Genomic DNA, 23,874 nt, shown 5'->3' with positions numbered 1-23,874 from the left:
TTTAAATATTGCATTATTAATTTTGAGACCTACATTTCCCTTATGTCTGTATTCTGTATGGCTGCATCTCCACATGCCACTTCTTCCAGAAGCCGCATGCTAATGAGCTAACTGGATGATGCTAATGAGGTGTGGATACAAATTTTCCACACCTCATTAGCATATTGGCATGTGGTTGGGAGTCCAGAAGACGCTCCTCCGGACTCCGAAGTAAACATGAAGACGCGCGGAAAAAGGGCAAGACGGGGCTTCCAGAAAAAGGGTTTCCTTCCAGAAGATCCCTGCAGGCTGCATGTCTCCATGTGTACTTCAGAGTCCAGAAGAACTTCTTCCGGACTCCAAACAACATGCCAATATGCTAATGACACATCTGCAATATGCATCTGCGCCTCATTAGCATCTTTGGGTTAGCTCATTAGTGTGCCGCTTCCAGAAGAAGTGGCACATGGAGGTGCAGCCTGTCATTTTGGTTGATAGTGCATTTAGCCAACCTTAAAACTAAGACATTTGCAAGGCACAGCTTAATAATAACTCAGGTATGTTTATAGAGCCTAATTTTGAGAGAGCACAAGTGAAAGCATTCTTTGTTGTATACTTTGAATATTTGTTTTTTATCTATTTTGTCCTAGATGGATACCCCAGAAATGAAATTGAATACAAATGGAAGAAAACCTCTGTTGAAGTCGCAGATCCCAAATACTGGAGATTGTATCAATTTGCGTTTGTAGGGTTACGAAATACAACTGAAATTTCTCATACTATGTCTGGTAAGGAAAAATCTGATCTGTTCTTGAATGCATTTAAAGGTTTAGCATCCTATGCACTTTCATTCTCTGCCTAAATTGTGCAAGAATTTGGAGAAAGGGGTAATCAGTGAAGTCACAAAATTTGCAGATGATACAAAATTGCTCAAGATAGTTAAAGTCACAACAGACTGAAGAGCTTCAAAAGGAGCTCCCAAAACTGGATGACTGGAAAACAAAATGTCAGAAACTCAGTGTTGATAAATGCAAAGTAACATAATCCCAACAATACATATAAAATGATAGTGTCTAAATTAGCTGTTACCACTCAAAAGGGAAATCCTGGAGTCCTTGTGGATAGTTCTCTGAAAAACCCACTCAATGAGTAGCAGCAGTCAAAAAAGCAAATAGAATGTTGGGAATTTTTAAGGGGTACATAATAAAACAGACGATATCACATAGTTGCTATATAAGCCCATGATAATTCTGCATCTTGAATACTGTGTGTGGATGTGGTCACCTTGTCTCAAAAAAAGATATATTGGAATTAGAAAAGCTTCAGAAAAGGGCAACAATAATGATTTAGTGGGCTATATAGAGGCTGCTGTGTGAGGAGAGATTAATTAAACTGGGACATTTCATCTTGGAAAAGAGACAACTAACAAGGGGATAGGCTAGAGGTCTATTAAAATCATGCCCAGTGTGGAGAAAGTAAAAAGAAAAAGTTATTTATTCCTTCCCATAACACAAGAACTAGGCATCACCAAATGAAATTAATAGGCAGCAGATGTAAAACCAGAGGTGTCCTTACCCATACGTAGACTATGCAGCTGAAGATTTGGGGCACCACTGGGTTGTGATATTCACCCATCTGCCTCCTCCCATCCCTATTCTGTGGCTCTGCTGTCTCTAGGGAGGATCTAACTTAAGAACTTAACAGTGTAAAGGCCAGAGCTATTAGCAGAAAAATCTGTGAAAGAGGCTTTAAAGTGGGGCTCCTGGGGAGCAGGTTGGGGTGGGGGTGCAGGAGTGAGCTTGGGGTGTGAAGCTGGGGTGCAAGGTAAGGTACAGGAATGGGCTGGGGATGAGGGGGTCTGGGCAGGAGGTAGGGTGCCGGAGAGGGATGGGAGGGGGTGTGCAAGAGGTGGGGAGGAGCCTTGGTGAGATGCCAGTGGGAGCAGCAGAAGGTGGTGCAGGTGGGGAGCACTTCCCAGCCATGTGCAGCAGCCATTTTCTTTCTTCCCTCCCTGCCCCCCACCAGGCTGGGCCCATGGGCTGATTCAGGCCCTGGCTTGCCCTGATCAGACCCATAAATCTCAGGTCTCCTCCTTTTCCACACAGCCATGGTGCCCCATGCATGTGGCTTGAGCACCAGTGCCAGCTTACATCCCTGCAGGGGGTAGGGAGAGTCCTGCGCCTAGAGGGCCAAATCCAGGCAAGCTGTGAGAAGGATCTGGTCAGTAGGCCATAGGTTCCTCACCCCGATTTAAGATTTGTTTTAAAAATATTTTATTGGTATACTGCTGAAGATTATAAAATCACTTCTCTAAAAGTTTCTCCCTCCCAGCTGTCACTGGGATTAGGGATACCAGTTTAACAGTACTGGGTAGGGCCACATAAATCTTAGAACGGCCCTGTGAAAAACCAACAGAAGGAAGTATTTCTAAACACAACACTGTCTGCCAGAGGATGTTGTGAAGGCCAAGGCTAACAGGGTTCTAAAAAGAGCTAGACCAAGTCCTGAAGGATAGGTCCATAAATGGCTATTAGCCAGGGCGTGCAGGGATAGTGTCCCTATCCTCTATTTGTCAGGGCTGGCAACAGGCAACGGAATTGGATCATTTGATGATTTCCTCTTCCATGCATTCTTTCTGTGGCATCTGGCATTGTCCACTGTCGGAAGACAGGATGCTGGGCTAGATGGATCTTTGGTCTGATCCAGTCTGGACAATCTTCTTCTGTTCTAAGAAAACATTTTGTTTGTGTGGGTGCTGTTAATGTGTAGGGCAAAACAGAATTGCAGCTGACTTGTTATGATGGCATCCTTTGGCATCTTTGCCTAAAAGGAAAGTACATTATGATTCCAACTGTAAGTTTAACAACATGGTATGTATTTGGAACAAGGCGTCCAGCAAATTCTGGGACAGAAAACCACTTGTACTGTTTAATTATAATTGTTTTTTTTTTCCTTGTAGGGGACTATATTATCATGACAATCTTCTTTGATCTGAGCAGACGCATGGGATACTTTACTATTCAGACATATATTCCTTGTATATTAACTGTTGTTCTTTCATGGGTCTCATTTTGGATTAATAAAGATGCTGTGCCTGCAAGGACATCGTTAGGTACGTACATTCCTGATGCACAAGGGAATCTTCAGAGAGAAAGAAACTATCCACAGCTTTACAGTTATGATTCTGGGCTTGCACCTCTGGAGCTTCTATATATGCTCTTACCATCATCCAACATGAATGGTAGCATGGTCAATGATTAGGCTAAGAGGCACGGTTTTGCTGCAGTGAGAGTTGCAGAACACAGAGGGAGTTTAATTTTCTCTTTTGAAAGATGTCCCTGTGGGTCTTCCAATGTAGGTCAAAGAGCATCCCCATGCCTTCGGTCAGATTTTGATGGCAGATCTCATATAGGTGGTACGTACCCAATGCCTGTCTTGTGAGCTGTCCAGAGCTTGAACGGTGCGTGCACGGCTCAGGACTCCTCAGTGCCTTCTCTGCCATCCCCATCAAGAAATGGAGTTCAGCAACCCCACTTCCTTACCTTTTAAAGACTAAATTTTCACTTTGTAATTTAGTAATAGTTAGTCCCAGTTTCCAGTTTTGAGCTCAGTTTTAGTTCATACTTACCCCCCCCCAAAAAAAAAAAAAGTCTCAGCCTGCCATCCTGCCTGGCTCCCAGGCTTTAGAGATGTGTCTCGTGCAGAGATGCGGTCCCCATTTCCGATGACCATTTGTAATATGTCTGCTGTTTGGGTGAGTCTCATGTACCCCAGAAATGCAGCCTTTGTAACTAACTGAAAGGTTGGACCTGCAAGGAAAGACAACTCCACCTCTAACTCCTCCTTTTGGAAAATTTCAAAGGCAAAACACCAGGAAAAAGGCAGCTGGCTTTCTCTCCCATCAGGATTGTGTGCCAGACTCTCCTTGCTGCCCAAGTGCCACCTGCACAGCATACCTCCAAAAGTGGAAGAGGTTCACTTCCTGGTGTAATGCCAAACACATTCCTCCAGTTTCCACCACCTCTCTCCCACTCCGTTTAGATAACCTCTTAGACCTAAAAACATAGGGCTTTTCCCTTGGCTTAAAGTTCACCTTATTATATATTGGAGTATGGGTGTCAGGAATTTACTGTCACCATTAACATACAGGGTGAACACAGGAATACCTAGATTTTTTTAAACAGCATAAATTACTTAATTACTTTTTTAAATTAACAAAAATGTTACATAAAACCTTAGGTCAAACAATTAAAATTTAAATTTTATTCACTATCTCATGATACTGAGAATCTATATAAACTACCTCTAAAGTATATTATTTACACTTCAGCTTGGCGACAGCCTGAAAGGGGAAGGTAAATATGGCATCCTGTGCTCCTGATTTATTGTTTGTTGCCAACTGGATATTCAGTTCATTCACTTGACAAGGCTTTTCTTCCAAACTACCAGCCCTGATAATTTACCCTAGGATATGGCAATCAAGTTTGTGGGTTTTTTTCTAGCTTTTCTATCAGCAACAGTAACCCTGTTCCAAGTAAAATGTGTGTAAAATGTATTATAGAGATTTATAATACTGCACCTATAACTCATGCCCTTTGGGCTGTTGACTGACATGGATGTAGTAAAGAACCCTGGTTGACTGTCAAATCCTGCAATAATGTCACTGACTGGCAGAGGGAGCAGTGCTGGTCAGATATATTTTATTTGACATGATGTCATTGTGGGAGCAGGGGGCAAAAAACCAAGAATACCCCCACCATCCTGTGTTGGTTTTTTGTTTTTAGAATCACTCATCTGTGTACAACCACACTAGAACTCTATATGACAATCAACGACCCTCTGCTAAAGTTTATTGCTCTCATTAAAGAGCTGACTATGAGGAGACTTTGTTGCAGCCACAGAGACAGTGGAGTAATCTCCACACCTTTTCTCCCCACCCAGTCTCCACTTGGGAAGCTAGGGAATGGCAGCTAACAATAGCAGTGTCTGTAGTGCTTTTATTGTGAGGAAGTCAGGGAATGTTTGCTACTGCTCCTTCTTACCCTGTGGAACAGGATGCTAAAAACAGATTAGTGGGGAGGGGACAGGTTCATGTCCGTTTCTTCCCCACTGACTTGTGGTGGGAATGGTGCTTTGAAGAAAGGGACTTGCTAATACGTGGAGCTGACTGCTCACTCCGCCCACATGTCTGGCAGATTCTTGGCAAAAACTGTCTTTCTAAAGCACTGTGGTTCAGATTTTTGAAGGGACCTAAAAATTCAGATAGGCACCCAATGGGATTTTTTTTTTTAAAGTACCTACTGGGAGACAGGCATTTTTGAAAATCCAGCTAGGTATTTATCTGTATTACCACCTGAGCCGCTCTGGAATTGGAGTAACCCTTCTAATCTAAAGTTAATCGTTTTGAAGCAGAAAAATATATTATAAAATTATTGCATTACTTCAGTGACGTGTGATGTGGTGCAGATTCTGAGTGTATCCTCACAAATGCCAGCTCTTCTGTGCGACTGGCTCATATGTCAGAAGTTGCACAGTGAGTCTTAGGTGGTATGCCTCTCTATTAGTTAGAACTTCTGTGGAATTGAAGGCCAGAAGGAATCGTTAGATCATCCGGTCTGATCTTCTGTATATCAAGGGCCATTACATATTGATCACTTGCCCTTTTTTCTTCTGGGTTTTTCTGGGTTGGTTAAGTGGTTCGCCTTTTTGCTAGATGGTTTGTTCCTTATTCATATTTTTAAAATATTTAAAGTCCAAATAATGGTGTATAAAAGCTTGAAAAATTACATTTACAAACTTTTACAATTTATTTAACTTGTCAGTGTGTAAGGAAAACAGAGATGATTTGAACAGAGTCAATAATCATCTAATTCTCTAACCCCAATCCTGCCATTGGACACACAGGGATGGAGTCATATTGGCAGACATTGTGCTCATGTGGAGCTTTATAAAGTCAGTAGGCTTTGTGTAGGTCCAGTCACTCAAATTGTATTGTAAGACTGGGGGAGGCTATGCCACTTTGCTTTGGCACAAAAGTGAATAAATGCTGAACAACTAAATCTGTTTGTAGGCTCACTCTTGCTCTATTGAAACACCCCCCTTTTTTCTGTCTTTGAACAGGTATTACTACAGTATTGACTATGACAACACTAAGTACAATAGCTAGGAAATCTCTCCCCAAGGTTTCATATGTGACAGCAATGGACCTTTTTGTTTCCGTTTGTTTCATTTTTGTCTTTGCTGCCTTGATGGAATATGGCACCTTGCATTACTTCACCAGCAACAAGAAAGGAAACAAGGAGAAAGAGAAATCTTCAAAAACCAAGCCAGCTGTAAGTTTAGGAAATTTAAAAGTCTGTTTAATCGTGTTTCTTTGTTTTTTACAATTATTTTTTATTATCTTAACAGCTGGAAGGCCTAGTCATGGACCAGGAAAACCATTGTACTAGGTGGTGTTGTATGAGCACAAAAGCAAAAAATGACTCCTGCCCCTCAAGCAGTTTCAAAAAAATGTTTCAGAGGCTAGCTGGTAAAGTTTGAGGCTAACAGACAAGGATGGTTAACATGACAGTCTGTCACTCTAGGGTTCATTTCCTGATAATGGCACAAATGAAAATAAATTCAAGCTTATTGGGTTTTCTAGTGAATGTAAGTTAAGAAAAAAGCAGTTGAACGTAGTTTTTCTTGACTTCAAAGCAAGAAGCCAAAGCCCTATTGCAGTGGTGTCCAAAAGCAACTTACTGGATCGCCACAGCTCTCTCCCACACCAGGCACTGCCCCTGTCCCCACCAGCCAGGCCACCCTGCAGCCAAGCATGGCCCTCCCTCCCCAGCAGCCAGGCCACCCCCCAGCCTCCGATTACTCACTGGAGCGGTGCAGCGTGAGCTGCCAGAGCCACTGTGCTGCACTAACTGCCCAAGCACCTGAGCTGCTGCACCACTCGAGCCTACCGGGTCCAGAGGAGCTGCCTCTGCTGTTGCTGCCACATGCTAGTCCCGCCATGTAGTGGGGCACATGCGCAGAGCAGCTGGGGGCACACTCCACGTGTGTGGCTCTCCTGAGCCACATTCACCACAATCCGCTTCCCCATTCGCCATGTGTGGCAAATGGGGAGTGTATTGGACACCGCAGCCCTATTGCTTCATTGGGATCCACTGAAGTGGACTCAGTAACTCAACGAGTGATGAATCTCACTGAAGATTCAGCATGTGTCGAGGTCCATGCTAAAATATCCAAACACAGGATCAAGCACAGGCTGGTAGCAGCAGAAATGTTTGAAGGTGGATTGAGGTTATGAGGATTCACGTGGACTGACATTACTGTCTTTGGACACTTACATAGAAGACATACCTAACTTAAACCATAAGTCTTTATTCTTTGCTTTCATGAAAAGCAAATTCCATGGTCGTATTTAAAGAATTTTTGAATCAACTCAACACCTTGGCATTACAGTCTGAAATTTTGCTGAGTGTGAAGCCCCACACAGCAGAAAGTGCAGGAACAAATATGAGGTGATTTTCATGAACTGTGTGTTCTAGTACAGGCTGAACCTCCCTGGTCCAGCACCCTCAGATCAGACCAGTCCTGAATGAGGGAATTTTCCAGACTGAGGCTGGTCCCCTGCTGCCAGCCCTTCATCACTTCCAGCCCCGGTTGGCACCCTTCCGCTGGCCCTCGACGGCTGCCACGGGCCCAGCTCCCAGCCCGGGCCCAGCTCCCAGCCCAGACACAGCCCCAGCTTATAGTTCCACCACGGTAGGGCTGGGAGCTGGGCCATTGTGCCCCAGCAGCACGGCACCCCAGCCTTGCAGCTGCCTGGTTCCATGGCCCTGGTGGCAGCTCCCTAGCCATGGCTTACCAGCCCTAGCGGCAGCTGGTTGGCCAATGCCAAGCCACTATTCCCATCCATGGCTTTCCGCCTCCTGATGGACCATGGTCCAGACCAGAGAGTACCTGAGTTCCAGAGAGAGAACCTGTATATAAAAGCTGTTCAGTGTATTTTTCAAAGAATCTAATACTAGCAAGTAGTAAAAACTACACTTTAAATTGACAAAGATGTTGAGGTAAAGGCATGACTCTCTCATGCATTGAAATACAAACTGAAAAAGCTTTATTTAATAACTGAGGTTTGATCAACACTTTCTTTGGGAAACCCTGCAGGATGCCCTGAGAGACAGGAAAATGCCCCAGATCTGTCTTACTGCAAAGTTCCCTTCCAAATCACTGAAATAAAAGAAGACACAGATTGATGACACCACCACTACATACATGACAAACGCTTCTTCCTGTTTTCATCCATGCCCTGAGGAGATCTGAGAATGACCTGTAGAACATGCTTGCATGATCAGATAAAAAAAGTTTGTAAGTAGCAAAGGTGAACACTGCTATTGGGATCAGGGTCTCTAATCTGACTGAACTGTGTTGGGGACAGGTCTGGGATGACAGGTATCAGAGAGGTAGCTGTGTTTAGTCTGTAGCTTTGAGAACAACAAGAAGTTTTGTGGCACTTTATAGACTAACAGATATTTTGGAGCATAAGCTTTCATGGGCCAAGACCCGCTTCATCAGAGGTCTAGGATGGAGTCCGGTGCAGCAGGGAGGGAAGGAATTTAGCTGTAAGTCACATGTCCAGTCCCCTAATGCTAAGGCAGTCCAGCCCAAGCAGGGAGCTATGGCAGCTTCAAGGGAAAGGAAGGCTTGGAACCCCTTTGTTCCATGTGGGAGAAGCATTTGCGGTCAGACAGAGAAGGAGAGCCTAAGCAAGGGGTAGATTTGATGGGAGGGGGTGACAGACAGAGGCTCCAGGTGACAGTGTTTTGGAGCTGTACTTTTAGGGCATGGCTCCGGGGCGGTCACTGCAAGATGTACTCCTGTGGGATGTGTCTACTGGTCATGGTAGACTGAAATAGGAGGGAGCCTCTCAGGGTACCAAAGAAGAAAGGGAGTGGGGGCAAGGGGAGGACCAGGTCTGGAGGAGTTCCTGGAAATCAGGGCTGGGTGTGTGTGTGCAAGAGGGCAGGAGTCAGGGATAGGGGGCAGTAGTCTGGGAGCAGGGAGGAGTCCTGGAACTGTGTTCTGAAACAGTGTAAACCATTTGATATTTTTGCAGCAGTATAAAAAGAGGATGAAACCTACTAGGCCCATTTTAAATCCCCTCCCTCCATCCCATTTAAATTTCACTGCAGTCAGTGGACTTATAACAGATAAATTATGGTGCCTGTTTGTTTCCTAGCTGCTGTGTAGGCTTCACCCCACCCCACAGTCCTGGACTAGCTTGTTCCCTCATTTCCCAGGGTAGGGCCAGATTGAGATAGGGCTGAAGCCTAATAGTTCAAATACCCCTCCCCAAACAAATGCTAACACTTAATGGAAATCACTTATCGGGAAGTCCAACTGTAACTGAAAAGTCAAACAAAGAAACAAGATCTATGGCAAAAGTCCTCCAGTTTTTAATTTACCATGCATCAATTAGCAAAGTTACACAGGATATTTAAGTGTATAAAATCAGTTTTCAGATAGTTACAAAACTCCAAAAGAATTATGTTGTAAAAAGAATTCTTTCCCTTCTAAATCATTATCACCTATGCAAAGTGGAGCTGCCAAACTCCCTACTCCCACCCTACTTCTCCCATCACCTCTCCTTTTTCCACCTCCTCTCAAAGGCTGGGTGGGGGGCAGGGGACTGTGGTTCTGGCCTTTGAGGAAAGGTACAGGCAGAACGAATGGAGCAGGGGGTGAGCTTCCCCAAAGGGGGGTTCCACCTGCAACACCTGTCTGGGAAACTTAAAAGGGTTTGGAGCTCCCAGACCCTTTTAAATTGCCTGGGGCCCTGGGCATTTGCTCCCTTTGTCCCCCATCTGTCAGTGGGCCAGGCTGATCCCCCTTCCACACTCCAGACCCCTTGGCCCCAGCATGGAGCCCCTTCCTGCTGCACCCCAAGCCCTTCATCTCAGGCTCTACCCCACAACATGCACTGCTAGCTGGAGCACCCCATCTCACACCCCACCCTTCTGGCCCAGCCTCAAGCAGCCCCTCCCATATTCTGAACCCATGATTTTTGTGCTCACCCCAGATCCTAGGGGGGGCCCCACAAAATCTAGTAGCCCTGGCCTCCAGAAGAGTTAATCCAGCTCTCCTACACAATTCACCTCCCTTCATTCTGTGTCTGTTCCCTTCTGAACCCTCTCCCCACCCCACCCGTCATGGGACTCCTCCAAATCCAGGATCCCCCATCTAACCCCTGACCTAGGTCAAGCATCCCTCACTCCAGAGACCATTCGCTGCCTCTTACTCCTGTGGGCACTTGTAGGGCTCTGAGGGCTGGGTGAGGGGGTCAGCACCGTGGTCCACTATATGCTGCTCCCCGTGAGCTACCAAGCTAAGTGTAACCCCCCAGCAGCTGCCCCCCAAGTGGCTGCCTTCCATTCCCCACCATAAGGCCCTTTCCTCCCACCCCAATCCTATTACCTGATAGCAGTGTGCGTGGTGGGGGCGGGAGAGGGAATATCTCAGACACAGCCTACTATTCTGTCCCCCTCAAGTAGTGTGAGCAGATTGCACAGCAGCCAGGCAACCTGACCCCTTGCTCCCGCCTCCTGTTGCCCCGGGGGCTGCCAGCAACAACTTGTTTAAACAATCTGTTTATGGATCCCACCCGCCTGTCTCCTCCAGCCTCTCCAGCTAGCTCTTTAAACAACCCTGGCTGCTTAAGGAGCTGTCTCTCTTTAAATTTCAAGTCCTCGCATTGCAACATACTGGATGATTAGCCTGTTTTTTTTTTTTTAAAGTAGGGATGCTCTCCAGGGAGATAAAAATAGGCACAGTCACGGTGAAAACAGACAATGGTCACCCTCCCAAAGATACAGTATCTAGAACACTATTTAATTATGTGCGTTCCTTTATCAATGCGCTTTGTTTCTTCAAGTCTGAGAAATGCACCCATCTGTTCATCCAGATTTCGTCAAACATGCTTAAAACAAACTAAAAATATCTGAGATCTCATGTTTAAGTGATTAATCTGAAAATAGTAATTTTTAATTTAATGTATTTAGTTACAAAAGCTACCCAGCTGTTAAAAATAGTTTTCGCTCAGTGGCATTTTTTAAAGGTAACAAGATTTCTAATTCCTAGTAGTAAAATTAAACTACAAATCTGTTTAATTACAGAGAAGCTATACAGTTACAAGTCCTGATCTTTTTCAGCCTCCTGTCCCCAAGTTCTCTATTAATTCCTTTTTTTCCTCCTGATTATGGGTGTGCTATTTTAAAACCAATTTAATTAAAAATCAGTGTAAATCTTTATAAAAAGGTTTCATTCACACTAGTTCTGGAAGGATGACCTTATAGGAATCTTTTATTTCCAGCTAGGCCTTTAATTCAGTTTGAAGCTCTCTAGTCCAGCACACTCATCCAGCAACATCCATAATTTTAGTTAGCGGGATGATCATTTACCATGGACAAGTTTTGCGGGGTCCCAAAATGTTTACAGCCACCAGTCTTGGCTCTCAGTGTTCTGTGCTGTTATTTAGCTGTAATTTACCCCTAAATGTCTTGTAAGAGCCCAGTAAGCAGTGGAAGTGCTAGTAATGCTGCTAACCAGTATTGATCTCCCGTGATCTGGCAAACTTTCTCATTTGGCACTGGTCAGGTCCTAACAGTGCCAGACTAGAGAGGTACAACTTGTAAGAGAATGTTACTCCAAGATGATGCTGATAACATACAGGACTTGAGTAAAGGGCAAGATTTTGCAGCTGATTGGAACTGTGTTTATTCCACAGAATACTTACTACCATTTAGGCTCAGGCGGTGAATTAACAGCATTTTACTTCATTTGTTAGTATCCATGTAGTCCTTTTGATGATGGCTGTAGAAAAGAGAGAAAAACAAAGAACAAAAAACAAAGAAAAGTTACCAAAGTCATTATAAAAAGGAGTTGCTTTTTCTTCTCCAGCGAACATAATACATTTTTATAACCCCAAAAGGGCAAACCTAATAAAATAGCAATATGCAATTTATCATTATGCTCCATGTAACATCATAAGCAAAAGGATACATCTTGTCTTTATAGCCTCAGAACAGCAAGTTTACAACAGTACATGGAAAGGAAAACATTTTCCATGAATAAAAGTGGTTAAATAAAGATTTATTGTCTGAGCACCACTTGAACAGTAAAAAGCTTTTCTGAAAGTAGAATACAGTAGTGCCTCGATTTACACAAGGGTTCTGTTCCCATGCACCCTTGCGTAACTTGAATTTCGTGTAAGTCGGGGACAGCTTTTTCCTCCAGTGGAGCTCACATTCTGCAACCAGCGAAGCAGCAAGCACCACCTGGATCTTCTTTTAAAAGGTAAGTCCTGGGGTTGCACGGGCAGCTAGGGAGAGTTAAGCCTGGTGGTGGGCTGGGGCTGTGGAATGGGGCAGGTGGGGCGGGGGGGTTAAGCCTGGGGTAGGTGAGGGCTGCAAGGGGGCAGCAGGGGTGGTTGAGCTGGAGCAAATGTAGGGGGGGTTTGAACTCCAGGGTGGAGTGGGGTTGAACTGGAACCACAAGCGGGAGTGTAAGCTGGGGGGTGGGCTTGAAGCAGGACCGGGGGTTTGAGACGGAGCCAGAGCTGCATGTGGATGGTGAGCAGGGTTGGGGGCGGTGTTGAACCAGGGCCATGCAGGCCGTGGGGTTGAGCCAGGCCTGGGGGAAGCAGAATTTAAGCACAACTTGAAATTGTGCATTTCGAGGGTTTACTGTGTTCGTTAGGTTTAAAATTTTCCACAGTGTGGAAAATAGGCTGAGTGACAAAGTTCCGGATTTAAAAGCCCTTGTAACGTTACATAGATGCAGATTACACACAAGGTGCACTGGAGAAATTTTGAAGCAGCAAGGTGCATACGCTATTGTACTAGAGCTGTCAGTCGCAACACATAAGTGAGACAAAGTCGGGGGGAGAATATTTTCTATTGGACCATCTTCTGCTGGTGAGAAAGATAAACTTTCTAACTTACAGAGAGCTCTTCTGCAAGTCTGGGAAAGGTACATGCTGATCATAGAATCATAGGGTTGGAAGAGATCTCAGGAGGTCATTGAATCCAACCCCCTGTGGAAAGCAGGACCAACCCCAATTAAATCATCCCAGCCAGGGTTAAAGATCTTCAGGAAAAGAGATTCTACTGCCTCCATAAGTAACCCATTCTAGAGTTTTACCACTCTCTTAGTGATTTTTTTTCTAATATCCAACCTAGACCTCCTGCACCACCGCTAGAGACCATTACTCCTTCATTTATTACCACTGAGAACAGCTTCTTTCTATCTTCTGTGGAACTTCCCTTCAGACAGTGGAAGGCTGCTATCTTATTTCCCCTCACTCTTCTCTTCTATCGACTAATAAGCCCAAATCCCCCAACTTCTTCTTTTTCATAAGTCAACCACCTAGTCATTTTTGTCACCCTCTGCTGGACTCCCTCTAGTGTTTCCACATCCTTTGTATAATGGGGGAGGGGGCAGAATTAGACACAGTATTCCAGGTGTAGCCTCACCAGCACCAAATGAAGGGTAATAATCACTTCTCAAGATCTGATGGCAGTTCTCCTACTAATGCACCCCAGTATGCTGTTAACCTTCTTGGCTACAATGTCACAATATTGACGCATATCCAGCTTCTCATCCACTGCAATTCCAAATACTTTTCTGCAAAACTGCTGCTTAGGCAGTCAGTTCCCAGCCTATAGCAGTGCTTGGGAATCCTCTGTCCTAAGTGCTGTGAACCTCATCAGACTTTTTTGGCCCAATCCTCCAATGTATCTAGTTCTCCCTTGACCATATTCCTACCCTCCAGTGTATCAGTTTCTCCGCCTATTTTAATGTCATCTACAAACTTGCTGTGGGTGCAATCCATCCCGTTATCCATGTTATTAATGAAGATGTTCAACAGAACCCACCCTTGGGGTACTCCACTTGACACTGGCCACCAACCAGACACTGAGCCACTGATTGCTACCTGTTGAGCTCAACGATTTAGTCAGCTTTCTGTCCATCTTACAGTCCATTTATCCAATCCATTCTTCTGTAACTTGCTGGCAAGAATACTGTGGGAGACCATATCCAAAGCTTGCACTAAAATCAAGATAAACTATAGGCCCGTCAGGCTTACCTCAATCCCTGGGAAATAATGGAATCCATTTTGGAGCACTTGGAAGGGGGAAAAATGATCAAAAGTAGCCAACATAGATTCACCAAGGGCAAGCCCTGCCTGACCAATCTGATTAGCTTCTATAATGAGGTAACAGGCTCTGTGGACATGGGGAAGTCAGTGGAAGTGATATACCTTGACTTCAGCAAAACTTCTGATACAGTCTCCACAACATTCTTGCCCGTAAGTTAAGGAAGTATGGATTGGATCCTGGGACTATAAGATGGCTAGAAAGCTGGCTTGACAGTTGGGCCCAATGGGTAGTGGTCAGTGGCTCAATATCTGGATGGCGGTTGGTATCAAGTGGAGTGCTGCAAGGCTTGGTTCTGGGCACAGTGTTGTTCAATATCTTTATTAATGACCTGGATGAGGTAGTGGGATTGCACCCTCAGCAAGTTTGTGGATGACACAAAGCTAGGGGAAGAGGTAGATATTGTGGAGGGTAGAGGTAGGACCCAGAGTGACCTGGATAAATTGGACAATTGGGCCAAAAGAAATCTGATATGGTTCAGCAAGGAGAAGTGTAGAGTCCTGCACTTGGGACAGAAGAATCTCAAGCATCATTATAGCCTCGTAACCAGCTGGCTAAGCAGCAGTACAGCGGAAAGGGACCTAGGGATTATGGTGGATGAAAAGCTGGATATGAGTATGCCCTTGTAGCCAAGAAGGCTAATTACATATTAGGGTGCATTAAGAGGAGCATTTAGAGCAGATCTAGAGAAGTGGTCGTTCCCCTCTATTTGGCACTGGTGAGGTCACATCTGGAATATTTTGTCCAGTTTTGGGCCCGCAGTATAAAAAGGATGTGGATGTGCTGGAGCAGGTTCAGCGGAGGGCAACAAAAATGACTAAGGGGCTGGAGCACATGACCTATGCAGAGAGGCTGAGGGATTTGGGCTTGTTTAGTTTAAAGAAGAGAAGACCGAGGGGGGATTTAATGGCAGCCTTCAACTTCTTGAAAGGGAGCTCTAAAGAGGATGGTGAGAAACTGTTCTCAGTGATGTCAGATGGCAGAACAAGGAGCAATGGTCTGAAGTTACAGAAGGAGAGGTGTAGGTTGGATATTAGGAAAAACTGCTTCACCAGGAGGGTGGTGAAGCACTGGAATGCATTGCCTAGAGAGGTGGTGGAGTCTCCATCCCTAGAGGTTTTTAAGCCCTGGCGTGACAAGGTCCTGACTGGGGTGACTTAGTTGGGGTTGATCCTGCTTGAAGCAGGGGGCTGCATTAGATGACCAGCCCTATAATTCTATATTATGTCCACCGTCTTCTCCATTTACACAGAGCCAGTTACCTCATCATAGAAGGCAATCAGGTTGGTCATGCCTGACTTGACTATTCCTGGTCCCTTTTTTCTCCTCTAAGTGCTGCAAAATGGATTTCTTGAGGATCTCCACCATGATTTTTCTTCGGACTGAGGTGAGATTGACTGACTGGTCCGAAGTTCCCCAGATTTTCCTTCTCTTTTCTAAAATGGGCACTGCATTTACCATTTTTAATGATCCAAGACCCGCCCCCCCCGATTGCCAAGATTTTTCATCAGTAAAGGTGAGCCAAAGGTTCTGCAATCACATCAGCCAACTCCCTCAGCACCTTCAGATGCATTAGATCTAGTGCCATGGATTTGCATATGTCCAGCTTCATTAAATATTTCTTAACATGTTCTTTCTCCACTGGGGGCTGTCCATCTCCTTCCCATACTTTGCTGCCTACTGGAGCAGTCAGGGACCTTGTCTGTGAAGACGGATGGAAAAGAAGCATTGAGTACTTCAGCTTTTTCCACACCATCTGTCACTAGGTTGCCTGCCTCATTTAGTCAGGGTCCCAGACCTTCACTGACCAGCCTTTTATTGCTACCATGCCCATAGAAACCTTTCTTGTTCCACATCCCTTGCTAGCTACATCTCCAATTTTGTGCTTTAGGCTTCCTGATTACATCCCTGTATGCTCGGGCAATATATTTATACTCTTCCATAGCCATCTGATCAAGTTTCCACTTCTTGAAAACTTCTGTTTTTGTGTTTTAAGCTCATCAAAGATGTCTCTGTTAAGATAGGCTGGTCACGTACCCTATTTGCTCTTTTTAATGGACATCGGGATGGCGTGTTCCTGTGCCTTTACACAAACCTTTAATGACCTTTAGATTTTCATTAATGTGTATTTTTTTAAAAAAGGTTTTCATTTATCCTGAGCTTTTCTGCTTTTTCTTATCCCCTTCTTTTCACTCACACAATCTTTCTTCTCTCTTTATGATTTTTTCCCCTTTATACTATATTTTCCTTTTTTGTTTCATTTCCCTCAGTTGAAACTTTGAACTATGGAACATTCCAGTAATTGTCTTTCTCTTCTCTGAGTCGTTCTGTGGAACATTCCACTAATTCTCCTTGTGATCAGACTGATCACTGTTGTGTGACTCAGGTATTTCTCATTCCTTCTTCTCATGAATGAGTTTTAGGATATTGCATTTGCAAGATTCTCAGCTCTTTGCTAGCCTAAGAAGAAATAGACCAGTAGGATTTGTACAGTCTGGTTCTTCCATATGTTTGGTCCTTTCCTGTGGATGTACTGGAGCAAAAACATTTTGGGTTGCACATGCTGCTGCTTTTTTTGTTAAATGGGACATACCCCTCTGAACATGTGATGCCATTTTATCTTTCATAGTAGTCACAGATGAAACATACCTCTTTCATGCTCTTAAATACACATGCTTTGTTTTCTTCTGTTCCACCACATATATCCGAGCCTTTTCTCCTTCAATATTTGTTCTTTAAAAGCATGAAAATCTCAGAGCAAGGGACCTAGAAATGCCTTAACTATTTCTATTTTTAGGTAAAGAAAAGGGTTATCAAACCATTGCATATTATAACTGTTTGTTTGGGTTAAATTCGTGTGTTTTCCTTTACTGGCTGCAACAAGAACTGCTAAATTGAATGTCAGAGACCTTGCTTTCAAGATTCTTACGTAGTTTCAATTCTTGGGCATCTTTTTACACAAATAGTCAAGGAATCTCTGGGACCAAATAGATCTGCCATCTTGGAAAAAGTGACTTGACAGCTCTGGGCCTCAATCCTCCTACTTGTAATACAGGTGTAGTACCTAGAGGCACTGAGCCTTCATCTCGGGTGAGAGAAGTCTCTGCTCTATAGCTTCAACTGAGAGCTAGCTGACCTTTAGCTCATGTGGTAGAGTGCAGGGCTTTAGACCCTATGCTTGTAGGTTCTATCCCTGGTGCCAGCAACCTCAGGTCTGTTGGCATTACACAGGCGTAACAATATTTAACTGTGTTACAGAGTTTCTGTGAGATCATTGTTTATTAACAAGATTACTGCATAAAGAGGTATTGATATTCAATGGTATACTCTACTCTGACTGGTTTTGTGCTGCTTCTGCTGAACACTTTAGTACATTTTTGAATTAATTGCTGAATGTGTGGTCATTTGGCAAAAAAGCTTCTGGGGAAAAATAACATTTTATGTGTGTGCATTGCATACAAGCAATGCTGAAAGAAGTGAGGTTTTGGTTATTCTCCTAATGACATCATGTTTAGAAACATCACTCCCCACTGCACCATTTATGCAACCTTCACCACTGTTCCTTGAATTTTACATCCATGAAATCAGTGGAGTAATGTTGTGAATCAGGCTCTGTATCTTTCTACTTATTGGTTTAAAAAAAGTAATAAACAGGAATGTAGAGCTGCAACTTTTTTCTCCTTTAAAGGTGAATCTTATTTGTATAATCGGAAATGAGGCGCGACACCTCTGATTGCTGAAGTAGTTAGTACAAAGATGGAGACAATAATTACCTCTTTGTTCAAAATTGAGAAACTGCAGTCTCTGCGAAATGCCCATTCATATGATCCATATAAAAATATTTAAAAAATAAACTTTCTGGAGGCTTTTGACACTGTCAATAACTATGGGCTATTATACCAGTTCACTATCAACTCTGGGGCTATGTCAATGCTACACTGCAGATATCTTCTGACAAAACTTCTGTTGACAGATTGCGGCCACACGTGAAAGTGGATCGCTCTGCTCTGTTAACAGAAAGCAGTCAGACTGCCTACTCTCTTACCAAGGAATAGAAACTTACCCAGTATTCAAGGCAAGAGCTTTGTCAGTGGTGAAACAGCACCACAAAAGCACAAGCTTCCAAGTGACGTGGGTTTACAGAATTGTTATTGGCCATCTTGTATGCTTGTTTCTTTGCCCCAGCCATGGGCACCCACACATTCCCTTCCACATATGCAGACACAGGGAATATAAATGCTTTCACTGCAAATTTGTGCTCTCCTGGCCTATCTGCTAAATATATTTCTTTCTATTGCTTTCTGTCTCATTCCTGTTCAATATACCAAGGTGCTCAAACATGAAATTCTGTGTACTGTGCTGTGAAATATTTATAATTGGACATTGCCCAAGGTTAGGGTTTTTTCTATCTGATTATAACCAATGTTTTGTTTTCTTTAGAAATCGTCTGCAATTGCTGTCCGTTCTGGATCAACATTAATACCAATTAACAACATTAGTCACCTCCAGCACCGTGATGAGGATTATGGATATGAGTGCCTGGAAGGCAAAGACTGCACCAGCTTTTTTTGTTGTTTTGAAGACTGCCGAACAGGTTCTTGGAGAGAAGGAAGAATACACATACGTGTTGCCAAAATTGATTCCTATTCTCGAATCTTCTTTCCAACAGCTTTTGCCTTGTTCAACCTTGTTTATTGGATTGGCTACCTTTACCTGTAACTTTCGGAGGTTTGATGAACTCAGAAAAGGGATAACTCAACACTGGTACTGTTTAATGTACCTCAGTGAACAATATAAAGTTAGAACTGGTCAAAATTTCTGAAATTTGGGCAAAATTTAAAACCTTGGGGAAAAAATGGAATTGAATGATATTTTCAAACTTTCTCCTTTCTAATGGCTCAATTATATAGCCAATTTTTAAGTTTTGGAATTAGGGCTGAAACTTTCAAAAAAAAAAAAAATCTGAAATTCTTTCTTTTGTCCAACGCTAACAAAAGTGCAGAGAAACCAGTGGTTAAATGGCTCAACCAAACACCTCTTCATAACTTTAAAATGTTGTTTTTGAATGGAAATAACAGCTAAACATTCTAGCATTTCTTACACCAAAGTTAACGAAGCCTTAATAAAACAGGCTTAGCGGCACTGTTATTGGACCTTTGTCATATCTACCTTTTCTACCACAGAGTGACTTTTAAAAATAAAACCGAACTTTTATAAATTCCTGTTTTAAAGAGGTTGGCATGGAATATTCCCATGGTCCATTTAACCATTTGTCCTCCGCATAATACTGGTAACAACTTTGTGTAAACCTGAATGCAGTTCATTAACACTTAATGAAAGCAAAATTTGTATTATAAGAAGGGAGCAGTAATTCTGAACTGGTGTGATCCTGGCCATCACATAAATATTGTGCTTAAAACTAGAGTTAAGTTTGTGTTTGAATTTTGCCCATTGTTATTTATCTCTTGTTAGTTTCCGAGGGTTCTGAAGAAAGGGCAAAATCTACAGAGACCCTTAAACAGTATGCAGCTCTACTGATTTCATCACTACTGTTTTTACCTTACACCATATCAGGATCTGGTCACTGAGCATGGTACTTATCCTTCCCCTCTCTTGCTCTCTACCCACAGCTAGTTGCATTCATTTAAATGGGACTATTCACAATTGTAATAATCATGGTGCCAAGTTGAGTTTTCAGGCCATGGGGCCAGCTGTTTTCTCCACCTTCAGCATTGCCATAGTCATTACATGTTACTTGCAAACGCTGCCCCTCAGAGCACCTCTTCCTTCTCGTCCTTGGAAACCCATATTATTCACAGGTTTATCCAAAATGATGGTGTTTCTCTTGATTCAGTTGGTTTCTGTGTGTCTCGGTCTGAGCCAATATTAAAAAAAAACCAAAAAAAAACTAAACAGCTGTTTCGTACACCTGTAAAATGAGTTGACTTAAAATGGCCATTATAATGTTTGTAGGTTTAATTAGAAATATCTGTTGTTCAGAAAGAAAAATGAACATTTTGTATCTTAGGTAATTCTCCACAGCATGACACATGCCTAAAAATCATAGGGTTGTATCATGTGACTCCTCCTCACTCCGAAGCTACTTTGATTCTAGTAGATGTTATGCAAGTGATGGACTTTCCAGACTCAGTTCACTGCTTTGTTGAATATTGCTGGCTGGCAAAATCAATTAGCACTTTTGTATCATACATCATTTTGTTTTCGTTTCAGAGAAGTACAATCTTTCCTGCTTTCTGACCTTTCATGAACAATGAATAGGGTCTCAAGTGAAAACACAAAAGCCAGCTGTGTAATGGAAGAATACTTTAAGTAAAAGTCAAACAAGAGTCCCCGAACATACTTTAAAAGGGATTTATGGGACAAAGAGTTGACTCCTGAATATGGGCCTTAGTGCAGATTGTACTGTATTGGAGGCTATCTCCTCAAACTGAAAGAAAATAACTAATAGCCTGAGGTAGACAAAGATCTATAGTAGACAAAGATTAATCATTTTACAGGGGAAGACCCTAGAGTTCTATGGAATATCGTTCCTTCTCTAGGTTTGTCTCAAAACTCTAATACTGGAAAAAATATCGTTTGATGATCAATTGTATTGTTTGATGTGGACAAACAGGAGATGGCCCAGAGAAGAGCAAAAAATATTTTGAAGGGTCTAGAAAACATGACCTATGCAGGAAGATTGAAATAATTTGGTTTGGAAAAGAGAAGACTGGGAGGGAACATAACAGCTTTCAAGTATATAAAAGGTTGCTACAAGGAGGAGGGAGAATAAGCAATGGAATTAATTGCCTAGAGAGGTTGTCGACTGTCCATCACTGGAGATTTCTAACAGTAAGTTAGATGCACACCTGTCAGGGATGCTCTAGACGGTGCTTGGTCTTTCTATAAGTGTTGGGGACTGGATATAATGATCTCTAGTGGTCCCATCCAGTTACATGATTCCACACTAATTTTATCGGTCCAGAACCTTAAAGTGTTTAGATGGGAATTAGGAGCCTAAACATATTTTGAGGATCCAGGCCAGAGGGACTACACAATGTAAAACAGGAGGAGAACTGCATTCTTAATTTCAATGAAAGCAAATTAAAAAAAAAAGTGATTCTGGGGAAAAATGCATTGATAGATATGCATCAGCGTTAATGCAAATTTATGACAATGTAGAAATGACCAGGAAAATTTAAGACTGTCACTGACATTATCAGACTTTTTACTGGGTGACCTTTTCAGATCTTAGTGTTCCGTACCTGTTCATAATGTGGGTAAAGGTGATGCATCATCTACAGACATGTCCTATTCCACTGTCATTTCATTATTGTTTAACAGTCCACTTTCTGGGATATGTCCAAATAAATTGAAATCAGCCAGTTCTAACTACCAGTGCAGCTGGGATGTTTTGACTGTGCATTGTACACCATCCTCACAACCTGAAAATGAAGTGAGGGTGGTTTCAATAACAGTAAGTTTAAAGTAAAATGAAGGGTAATATACTTACTATAAAACTAAAGGCTCCTAATCCTGCTTTGAACAAAGGGATTTGAGGGAGCTCAGTGCTTTGCAGGAGGAATACTTCACTTCTGCAGTGTGGGCATTCTCTCAGCACATCCAGTCCATCATTGCTATTTCATTTAGTTCTCCATTGCCAATCAGCCTCCTGTGAATGAGTTAGCAAAGAAAGATCATCCTGAACTGGCAGTGGATGGACAAGATGTCTGTCATCGCTCATTAGTATGAAACAATGCGAAGGAGTATTAAAGCTATTGAATGTTAAGGCTCTCTTGACTTATAAACACACTTGCTACTGTCTGTTGCCCAACTTTTGTGTGTACCTCTTTGTTTCTGGTGAAATCATTTCCAGCTTTTCATAGTACTTTGTGTGCAAGCAGAAATGGGAAGGCAGTGAACTATCCCTTGGCATACAATAGATGTGTTGACAGAACCTTACATGCTTCCTTTCTAATCTGCCTGCAGACACTTTCCCGACTTACCAAGGCATCTAACTGAACTTAATGAAAAATGGCAGGAAGCAGAGATTCAATGTGATCATCTTTCAAACACAGCTAGCTATCAGAGGGAGAGTGGTTGATTTGCTGAGATATGCTACTGTGCGATTTGGAGTAGTGCACTTTGACCTTGATTCAGTACAGTACTTAAGGGCATGCTTAAGTCCACCCCAGTTCAGAACAACATTTGACCTGGATTCAGGAAAGCACTTATGTATGTGCTGAAGTAGTCTCACAAATAGTGATGTTTTCCAAAAATGAGGCCTTAAACGTGTTTTAAATCCCTTTGCTTTCAGTATGCAGCACTGAAATGACTGAGCCCTAACAACATGATCCAAAGCTTATTTAAGTAAATTGGAGGTTTTTATTTTTGACTGACTGCGATGGGCTTTAGAACAAATGAAGAGGGGTGGGAAATTGGAAATAGGAGAAACCGCATGAAACTGTGCTTGATAGTTTTGGGAGATTTCTGAAATATGTCTTGTGAAATACCTCCAGTGATACTTTTGTAGTCCAGTGATCATCTCACTGTTGTGTAACTAATGCAGTTAAATGTGTTATTTTGCACAAGGTTTTGTGTGTTTGATTGTATTTCACTCCATATGGTGTTTGAATGTTTTATTTTGTGGTGTTAAAGAACTAAGCCCCCCCTAAAGTGAACTCTGACTGTGCTTCACACAATTTCTTTCAATATACTTTATGGGCCTGGCTCTTGTCTTATGATATGAGATATTGCACCATTTTAAGGGAGAATTACTTCTCGCAATGTTTGTTTTGCCACTGTAATTAACTGTTGCTTGGTCCTTATGTTAATATATAGTTTCCTATATTTGAAAGATGTTTTGTAATTTGATCATAGTAATATGCACCTTTGGCCTCTCGTATCAAAAGCCCATGGAAAAAAATAGATTTATTTTTAAATATTTGTTTATATTTGTATAAAACAAGATACTTAGTTTGTGTTCAACATCAAATTCATATTTTCAGACTTACTGTAAATAACCCTATTATTTTTTAAAAAAATCCTTATCAGTGTTTAAAGTTAAATTGCAGACCGCTGTAATTCTTCTCTGCATAGTCGTACTGTCAGTGATCTTTTATCTGTTTTTATTGTAGCCATTTAAAAATATGGCTTCTAATTATTATGCATACAGCGAATGGAAAACAAAGTCATTGTTCATGAGCTAAATTAAACAAGTTGTTAAAATACAAGAACAGTATTTGACAGAATTCCTTTGCTTTCTTTTCTATAAAAGCTTAAATCTCCAACACATTTTGGTAAATATAGCAATGAAGCAATTCACAAAGGCGTAGAAGTCCCACGCAAGCAGGTCTGCACAACTGAAGCAACAGCATGGTGCAGCATATGCTAAATAAGCCATTACAGAATCCTAGGGCTGAAAGCAAGGTGACTATCCGCCCTGTATTGGGCGAGACAGTCCCATGTTTGGAACACCAAAAAGGTGTCCCGGTTTTTTAAAGGGCACTAATTGTCCCATATTTGGGCCCTCCCCCCACTGACCTTTGGCACCTGCAGCTGCGCAGGCGCAGCTGCTGGCAGGAGTCACTTCCCTGAACCTTGGGAAAGCCGGGGAGCATGGGTGGCTGCCATGTCCCCGCCGTTTCCCCGGGGCTCACAGCAGCGGCTGCTTCCGTGGGAATCCTGG

The 23,874-nt window shown here is 42.7% G+C and overlaps 1 protein-coding gene across 2 annotated transcripts in view; it reads left to right on the top strand.

Moving 5' to 3' along the window:
* Positions 1-23,380, top strand: part of GABRG1 (gamma-aminobutyric acid type A receptor subunit gamma1) — a 92,868-nt gene extending 69,488 nt beyond the window's left edge. For both annotated transcript variants that reach the window (XM_074991798.1, XM_074991799.1), the window contains 4 exons: positions 630-767; positions 2,939-3,091; positions 6,100-6,311; positions 18,627-23,380. In XM_074991798.1, coding sequence (XP_074847899.1) covers positions 630-767; positions 2,939-3,091; positions 6,100-6,311; positions 18,627-18,905 — 782 coding nt within the window. In that variant the 3' untranslated portion in view covers positions 18,906-23,380. The remainder of the gene's footprint in view (positions 1-629; positions 768-2,938; positions 3,092-6,099; positions 6,312-18,626) is intronic.
* The last annotated feature ends 494 nt before the right edge of the window (positions 23,381-23,874 follow it).

This window comes from Carettochelys insculpta, chromosome 4 (assembly GCF_033958435.1).
Source record: "Carettochelys insculpta isolate YL-2023 chromosome 4, ASM3395843v1, whole genome shotgun sequence".
NCBI classification, from domain to species: Eukaryota; Metazoa; Chordata; order Testudines; family Carettochelyidae; genus Carettochelys; species Carettochelys insculpta.
The sequence above is the reverse complement of the archived record's forward strand: the minus strand, read 5'-3'. Positions and strand labels throughout refer to the sequence as shown.